Source organism: Plasmodium gonderi (assembly GCF_002157705.1).
Source record: "Plasmodium gonderi DNA, contig: Pgo-contig_433, whole genome shotgun sequence".
Lineage (NCBI taxonomy): Eukaryota > Apicomplexa > Aconoidasida > Haemosporida > Plasmodiidae > Plasmodium > Plasmodium gonderi.
The window spans coordinates 6,926-16,659 of NW_021629309.1; the positions used below are offsets into that span (position 1 = coordinate 6,926).

At 18.4% G+C, this 9,734-nt stretch overlaps 2 protein-coding genes across 2 annotated transcripts; both read right to left on the reverse strand.

The window, feature by feature from the left end:
- Positions 1 to 1,253: 1,253 nt before the first annotated feature.
- On the reverse strand, positions 1,254 to 2,277 carry PGO_003410 (variable surface protein; the record flags this gene model as incomplete). Its single annotated transcript, XM_028691307.1, has 3 exons — positions 1,254 to 1,406; positions 1,685 to 2,112; positions 2,163 to 2,277. 3 exons carry the CDS (start codon positions 2,275 to 2,277, stop codon positions 1,254 to 1,256), a joined length of 696 nt encoding a protein of 231 aa, XP_028547108.1.
- A 5,549-nt stretch (positions 2,278 to 7,826) lies between these two features.
- On the reverse strand, positions 7,827 to 9,104 carry PGO_003415 (variable surface protein; the record flags this gene model as incomplete). Its single annotated transcript, XM_028691308.1, has 3 exons — positions 7,827 to 7,988; positions 8,115 to 8,939; positions 9,078 to 9,104. 3 exons carry the CDS (start codon positions 9,102 to 9,104, stop codon positions 7,827 to 7,829), a joined length of 1,014 nt encoding a protein of 337 aa, XP_028547109.1.
- Positions 9,105 to 9,734: the final 630 nt, after the last annotated feature.

A 9,734-nucleotide genomic window follows, 5' to 3' on the forward strand; every position in this document is an offset into this window, starting at 1 on the left:
AATATATAATAAAATTATTAATTGTTCTGTAATTCTTGGTTTATGCTTATTGTTAAAAAATAGTTAATGCCACATAATATTTAACTTTTAAAATATATATATTACTTTTCAATCATTATTTATTGTTTCTTTACATATTATTCTTGCTATTTTTTTTTTTTTAACTGGATAATAATTATATTATTTTGTCAATATTTTTATTTTCATAACAATTTATTAGATAATATAATGGGTTTTTATGAATTTTCATGTGATATCTTTTTATGATGTATAAGTGTTTAAGATAATCTGAATTTAAGATAGCATGTAGAAGCAATAATATCTATTAAGGATTAAATTATTACTTATTATTTTTATTTGCAATGAGTATTATGAATTTTAATATATGTTAATATTTGCAACTGTATTATAATTATGAATATATTACAATAATATTTTTTCCTAATGATTTTAGTTTATTCAGTCAAAATATATTATATGTAGCAGTAATTATTCTCATTTATAATAATAATTAAGGGGAAAGGAAAATGAGTTGACAAATTGATTTATGGAATATAAGTATGATACCTTGTAATATTAAATTTTTTTTATATTATATATTACATACCCACTTATGTTATTAAAATTAATAATAAAATTAATTTTATAGTGTTATGCATATATTTATCCATTATAATTATTATTATAGTATTAATTCTTTCCTAAATTTTATATGGTTTATACTGAATTTTTATTAAAATAAATAAAAAATTTAATGGTAATATTTTATTATTTTAACTCTGCAACTGATACTTCTTGATTTCAATCATATTTGATGTTATTCATAGGAAGAATAATTATAATTGTGTAGCTTCACTGTGTTTCAATATTTTCATATTCATAATAATATTATTATATATTTTCAGAATATACCCTCAGAGAAAAATACATTAAACATTATAATATACATAACCTCATTTTCTTTATGTTTATTTTTCAAAATATTTAATTAGTACTATATATACATTCACATAATCATAAATATTGATTTTTTTCATTTTACTCATCACGTCTATTTATATTTTCTTATATTAATTCATAATGTGTATTTAAATATTGTATTATTAAATATATATATACATTTATAATTTTTTATTTTATTCACATAACTTTGTATTTTTTTATTTTCTTTTAATAGTCTAACTATTTCATGCTTGAGGATAGTTGATTATAACAAGTGTTCTTATTTGTACATATGAAAATTATTATTATTTCTAGATATATATATTATACTTTTTTTCTCCAGAAAATGGGTTATGATTCTCAGGTTTCCACATTTGGTGTTCATATGATTTGTTCATTAAATACTTCATCTTTCTCCTTTTTCTCTCGATATGAAGACGAAAATACTTGCCAAAGTCTGTAAACTAATATTAAAAAAATATTATAGTGAGTTTTTACGCATATTTATTTGAAGAAATAATTTTATTTTTATGAATAACATAAAAATAAGATTGCATCATTATTCTATATTAATAGAATTATTATTAACTTTACACAGATGCAGAATAATTGCTCCTAAGGCTATAATAAAGAATAATGTTTCTAATATGGCTTTCTGAATAGTATTATTAGTAGTAGTGAGGGTAGCAATATTTGTTTGATAACTCCTAGAATATTTTTAAATGTGTTGTATTTCTTTCACTACATTGCTTGTTTTTGTGTAAGTTATAGAACCATACACATTAGACAGTGCAGGTAACTTTGGGGGGCAGTTATATTTAGATACCCATTCATTATTTTCAATTAAGCATCTGATATTATATAATTCATTGAGAAAAAAATTATCGTCTTTTATTATATCAATCTCTATTATTTTATTATAATTATCAAATAAATTCTCTATTTTTTCACATATTAATGAATCCACAAAATTAGAACTAATTGCTTGAATAACAGTCTCATATGCATCATATATATCATATAGGTTTCCTATTGTTGAAAAAAATTTCCTTTCAATATATTTTATTTCTGATATACATTTATTATATATATTATCTGATTTATTATAATCAATATATTCCTTAAAATAATTAAATATACTTTCTTCGCTTTCATTAATTCTGACACGTGCTCGTTGATTTAACCAGTGGTTAATATAAATGCAACATTTAGGTTATTACAAGTGTCTTTTATTAAAAAATACTTGAAATATTCATTTATTCTTTTGCATACATCAAAAAAAATTAGTTTTATCACTTTCATCAATATTAATATTCTTATTTCCCAAGAATTCATCTACATTTATCTTGTTATCTTCAGCATTTCGAGTTTCTTCGATTACTTATTTAAAAATTCTATAATCATTCAATGTGTAATACTAATGAAAAAAATATGTAAGTTATAAATAGTAATCATATTAATAAAAAGATTATATACGCAGATTTACTGATGAATTATGCAAATTTTTTATGAAAATAATAAGAAATTATTTAATTCTTATAAAATCATAAAGCAGTACCGTTTTTTCCGATGCAACACATGACATGATATTCATTAAAAAGAGAAAGAAATGATATATTATAATTATATTCAATATTAATATTAAATTAATGCAATATTAAAGAAAATATAGCACATGTATTTCGTATTTCAATTATAAGATTTAAAATTCATAATGTATTTTTTAAAAATATTTATTTCATTTAATACTTATGTATATATATATAAGTTGCAGTCATAAAATTCTAAATATGGGTCTTGTAATATGAAAAAAAACTCATATATTAGTGTATATTGTTTTAACTAATATATGGTATAAGTGTATACATGAGATTGTTATTAATATAAGTAATTTATAGCTATATTATACGATTTACACATAGAAGTATGTAATTTTTTATTGTTAATATATTTATATTGAGAATGGGATATTGTAATAAATATATATATTCTTTTGAATATACATAACATAGCCAATGTTATGAAATCATCTATTCTTTGTAATATGATGCTTATTTATTATAATATGTAATTATAATTTTTAGTTTATATGTTATGTCTCTGTACTTACAAATTAATTGTTGACTATTTTATTTTGTTTTCACGGGTTTAATAATAAATTATGTTTTAATTTTTATATATCCTTATATATAAATAAAAAAATTTTTATATAAATAAAACATAGGAAAAAAAAATAAACCGTGCGTCAATTCAAAGACTTTCATAACTAATAAATGCATAAAATATTATATAAAATTAACTAAAATTTAATGATATTCTCCAATGTAATATATAAGTTATATTATTAATACAAATGATAATCAATTTTACTTTACTCTACGTTTTACATAAAATAATTTAGCATTGTGATAATTACTATAATTCATAACAAAAAAGATATTCTCTATTCATATATAGAATCAATGAAAAATAAAATATTCATAGTTTAAAGTAAAATTAATATATGTTTTAAATTTTCAAATGCTAATTTAATTCATTGATTGATAAAATCATTTTATTACTTCATTTTTGTATTATAAAAGAAGATAAATTTTAATTAAATAAATTAATTTATATAATACATACGTACATTAGTTAAAATATGTTATATAATTAATATTATGTGCATTCTAAAATATATGTATAATACGGGCATAATTTTTCTTTTATTAGCATTATGTACATAATTGGGCATAATTTTAGATAAGTATCAAATATTCTATAGTATTCTAATTGTACAAAATGATAAATACAATGTCTTATGTGATTTAATTAAAAGAAATATTATATAAAAATTAGTTCAGTATAATATTATAATTCTAAATTTTTATAATAATTGATAATTTATTATTTGTAATATATAGAACAAAGCGGCAACATATATAAAAAGAAAAATATAATGTGTGATTATTGGATGATACCTGAATTTTTATTAAAAAAAATATATTATATTTTTTTGTATATATTCTGAAAAAATCCATTCATATTTTCAACTTTTAAATTATAATTTTTTTTTATTTCTTTTATATACGTATATAACACTTTTTTTAAATAAAGATATTCTAAAATTACATTAATAAGAATTTTATTGCTAACAGAAATAATATTTCATTTATTAATATTATCTATAATATATAATTAGTAAATTTAATAATTAATTCATTACAATACATTAAACAATATGTAATTAATATAAAAATTGTTAGTGCGAAATTGTGATATTATATGTATAAATTAAGTATTTTTATAACAGTGTAATATTATATAATAAAATATTATGTTATTATTATTTTATATATGGAGTTGAAATCTTTATAAAAAATTTGAGAAGAATTATTGCTTATATAACATTATTTACATATCACTTTATATATATTTATTTAAGTGAAATATGCTATTAAAATATATTAGGAAGGATTATATTCAATGGATATATTATATGTTTCACTTTTTAATCGAGTAATTATAAATTCCTCATAAATATCTATTACTACTTGTTCAAGTGATATAATGGATTATATTATATAAATATAATGTTCTATATTTTATATATAATATTAAAGTCTATTTATTAGATTTCACTAATAAAATTATCCCAATATGTTTAATGGAGATTATATTTTTTTAAATATATATACATTTATAAAAGATTATGCATTTAAAAAAACAATTGTACACTGAAAAAAAATTTAAGCCATAAAATGCATGTTCTTTATTACTTATCTTATAAATTCATATCTTTGTAAGTAGCATAATATATAAAAATCATTATATCATTTATACGTGTTTTTGTTCCATAGTATATTTATTATAATAGTAATATATAAAATAAAAGTACTTATAAATCTCTCTATAGATTATCAAGTATATTGGGTTGCCTTATAAAAATAGATTCTATATTAATGTTATATTTTTATAGAATATATAACCATAATTTATATTATATTTTAAATTATGTAATGCCATTCTACCTGTAATATTTAAGAAAGCAATTATATTTTTTGTATTTATTACATTTAATATTGAAATGTTAATATTATATAAAAAGCGAACATACAAATTATATCCTTCTTAATAGATTAGACAAATATTATTCAATTCAAAATTTCTAAAATCAAATAATGGATATATAATTAATAAAAAATCATGCTCAAATATACATATATGTATTTATATAATTAATAGAGTTTATCTTAGGAATTGTAAAATTACATTTTTTTCATTAAAGGCATATTTTAGCAAATATATATATTTCATAAAGCATCATTATGTTGATTACATTTTTTGTATATGAATATTTATACAAATAAATGTCCAATTAAAAAGAATTATTAATATTCAAGGATTTCATTGTCACTGTCTATTTATGTTTATATTATATTGATATCTATGTTTTGTTTAAACTTTACATTAATAATATTATAACTATATTTCTATTAGATTATTTATGTATTGGGGCCATTGGATACTTATTCTTATAATATAAGAACTAAAAATTAGCTATCCTTATTGTACAATGTAATTTCTTGTTTAAATATATTATAACATTTAATTATTATAATGAAATATATTTATTAATGTATACAGGAATATAGTCGAAATAGATACATACTAATAAATTACTATATTTTTTAAATAACATGTAATTACTATCTTAATGAGGACATACATATCATAATTTTACATTTATATTAATGATCTATATATCATAAATATTTATAATAGATATAATTATTTACAAATTTTTTGCTTAAAACAAATTGAATCAGTTATCATAAGAAATATACATTTTTAGTTTTATTATTTAATGATTATATATGAAAATATAACCTTCCTATTTTTTAATATTGCTCCATAATACAGTTTGAATAAGATAAAAATAGAACAAATACGTATGTATTCTTCGTAAATATAATAAACATTTATTTATATATTATTTATAAATAATCATGTGATTTATTATAATATATTGTCATGAATATATTGTTTTACATCATAATAAGGTAAAAAAATACATAAATTTTATTAATAAATATTGGTTTCGTGTTTAATAATTATCCATGTGTATTAAGTAAAATTTACAAATCTTATAATCATGTTGTCTTCTACAAAGTCATTTAAAAATTTTCCCTTGTTTCTCTTCTACTTTTTGATGTATGTGGTTTATAAAAGATGGTACAACTGCAGTTAATAAATTTAGTTATATTGTTAAATATAAATATATTCCTAAGAAAAATAAAAACAAAAAAACAATTTAATATATATCCTTAAAAAAATTCATAACGCAATGGTACAAATAAATAGAACATTCTAATACTAATACATATATGGTTATAAATATTTTTGTTCAATTTAAAATTTATTCACGTATTATACAAAAAAATGTTACATTCAATATATATAGCAGTAATTATTATGAAATGCTATATATATAAAAGAATAAAAATTATATATTATGTTGAAATAATAGAAAAGGTTTTATTCTACGGTAAAATTCTTAGACAAATTAGAATTATTATAATTAATGCATATATATAGTGCATCATGTTTATATTTTGTATTTCATTTTGTAGATGTAAATATACTTTTATTACTGAATTGTTTTAATTAAAATTTAATAATAAAATTATAAGAATTGTATACTAATGTTGTAAAAACCTTTATGCTTATAAGTGTAGTTTATATTTATATAATACTTTCCATTATTTATTACAAAAAAAACATGTTTCATATAGATTATTTATTAAATTTTTTATTATGATAATTATTTTTTGGTAAAATTATTTGCCTTACATCCATATTCTCCATATAATAATATTTTTTTTACTATATTTTTATATATGCTTTTGTGTTATAATATTATATGTTTAGACTATGTTTATAATAATGAATAATGAAGGTTTTCTTAAAAATATACGCTTAATTCTGATATATTTTCTATAAATATATATTGTTTTCTAAATATCATAATTATAAAAATCATATATATGGAATAATATAAATATATAATATAAATGCAAAAGAGATTTTGCATTATTTCATATGTTAATATAATAATAAAATTCTATTTATATTAGTATTTATGGAATTTAGGGTGTTACATGATAATTAGGGTTAGTTTAGTTTTTTTTTTTTGAATTTTATTTGTATATTTTAATTTGAAAAATATTAAAAAATTCTATGTAAACGCATAAAAATTTATTAAGTTTATATATAAATCATTATACTCAGATGGGTTTGTAATATTTATATAATGCATCTATTTTATATTATTCATTAATTACATATATTAACACTATAATAAAATTTATGGAATGTGTCACATAATATATATATTTAACTATGTAACCAAAAAAATTAAGATATTCTATAAAATATATGTTACCTATTTTGTACATATTTATATTACTGACTCTGTCTTTATTATCTACATTTGTTTGATGAAAAATTTCGTTTTTTATGTAATGAGATATAAAAATTTTTTAATGCCAAAAAAATTATGAAAATACGTAATGTATAAAAAATGTATGTCTCTACAATTAACTTTTTTGATACTATTGTTATTCAAACACTGATGTATGATTATATATTATTAATGTATTTATTCTTTTATAGTAGCTATAGTTATTATGTGTAAAGGGACCTTATTTAAAAATTTATATTAAATATATTTTAATAATTATAAGAAACATTCAAGAGTTATATTTATGATTTTATTATTACGTTTACTTTTGATTTCCTATATAAATATTTTTTCTATGAACTAAATATATATATAATTATATTTTTTCTTAAAATAACTGATATTATTTTATTCTGTGTTTAAGGTTATGCACTTATTTTTTCTAGTCTTCTGAATAATAAGCTATTCTATAGTTGCTCTTATTTAAATTTGTATATGTTTTATCAAATGAATCTTTTATATTTAATGAATTATCATATTTTTTCTTCATCCTCCTTCTTAGCTTTCGTACAATTGATTGTAAAAATGAACCATAACTTGTATACTGTTAATAAAGAAACAATATATTATACATGTAAATATATTATTAATTTGATATAAGTTTTATATCAAATTGTTTAATATAAAATTTAATTCAGTGTACATATAATAAATTAAATTTTTCTTTAACCTTATACAAAAAGAAAATAATCATTAAAATTGTTATGGTTAAAACACTCACACCTGTAACTGTACTCGTTCCCCTATGTATAGCTGCATATGCTTCTATATCTGTAAAGGAAGCTGATTTTGTATATGTATCTGTGCCAATAATTGCACCTGTATCTTTACCTGATTCCAAAGAAGAATGTGAAGGTTTACGTGAAGGAAAACAATTAGATTTTTTATTACGATATGCATTGTACCGTACATTAACTTTATTTAACTCTTCCCTAAAACTTTGATTATTATTCACATTTTTATTTTTTTCTGAATAGCTTATATATTCATTAATAATTTTATTAGCGGTAGGACAATCCACCCATGTTTTGTTAAATTTATCTTCAATATCATATAGTTTCTGTAAGTATTGAAATTTTTCATATGTATCATCATTAATATCATCAATACCATAAAGGTGGCTTACACATATATTAGGTATATCCATTCTTCCTTGATTCTCTTTTATTCTCATTTTTTCATAACATTCTTTTGTTGTTGTGCAAGTGCCCCTATAATTTTTTATTAGTTCTTTTAGTTTGTAATAGAAATACTTACAACATGCTTTTTCCTTAACATGTGAACTTGATTTATTGATCTGTATATGTTTTAAATACATACAAAGAATAATGCAAGACTTATGAAAATAAAAGCTAACATCACTAGAAACATTTATTCTTTTTTGAAAATCATTACACGTCGGTGAGCAAAGATTATACCATGGATTCTTCAATTCCCTATATTCTATCCCATTAATATCATAACGACATTGGGGAAATATATTTTGAAAATTGAACTAAAAATAAATGTATAATGTTTACAAGAAATTTTATGTTTTATTTTTTATGAAAGCAATTATTGATGAGTTCTCACAATCTACGTTTTTTTAAATTTTGTAATAAAAAATAAAATCATAAAAAATAGTATAATATACCTCATTCGCATCAGAAATGTCTTCCATGTTTATTTATTCATTAAAGTTAAAAAAGAAGATTTTTAATGTTCTCGTATTATAGAATTTTACATAATGAAAGTATAATAAAAATATTATTTTTTTGCCACATGTGATAATGTTAATAATTTATAAAATTTATAAGCAATATTAAAATTTATGCTTTTGTTTTTTTCATATTATGGATTGAGCAGTTGTAATATTTATATATATTTTTGTTACAGATAGAGCTTCTTATATGTATACATATTAAATGTATTTGTTTCGTATATTATGTAATAATATAAAGTAATAAACCCTAATATAATATTTTAGTATATGTATTATATTCGTTATAATATAACCATTACCAATATAAATAAATAATCTATTTATGAATATAATCATTAAATACTACATAGTATACTTATATAATCTTATAATTGCTGTTTAAAGGTTGCTATACTAAATAAAATATTTACATTTATTTAATAATAAAAACGTATTAGAGCATGAACAATCATATTTAAATAATGTTGTACTTATAATTCTATTATTTAGCACAATTTAAGTAATTAATATTTAAACATGATATATAATATGAAAATGAACTGAATAATATAAAAATTTATAAGGTAATAAAATTTAATATAAATCAAT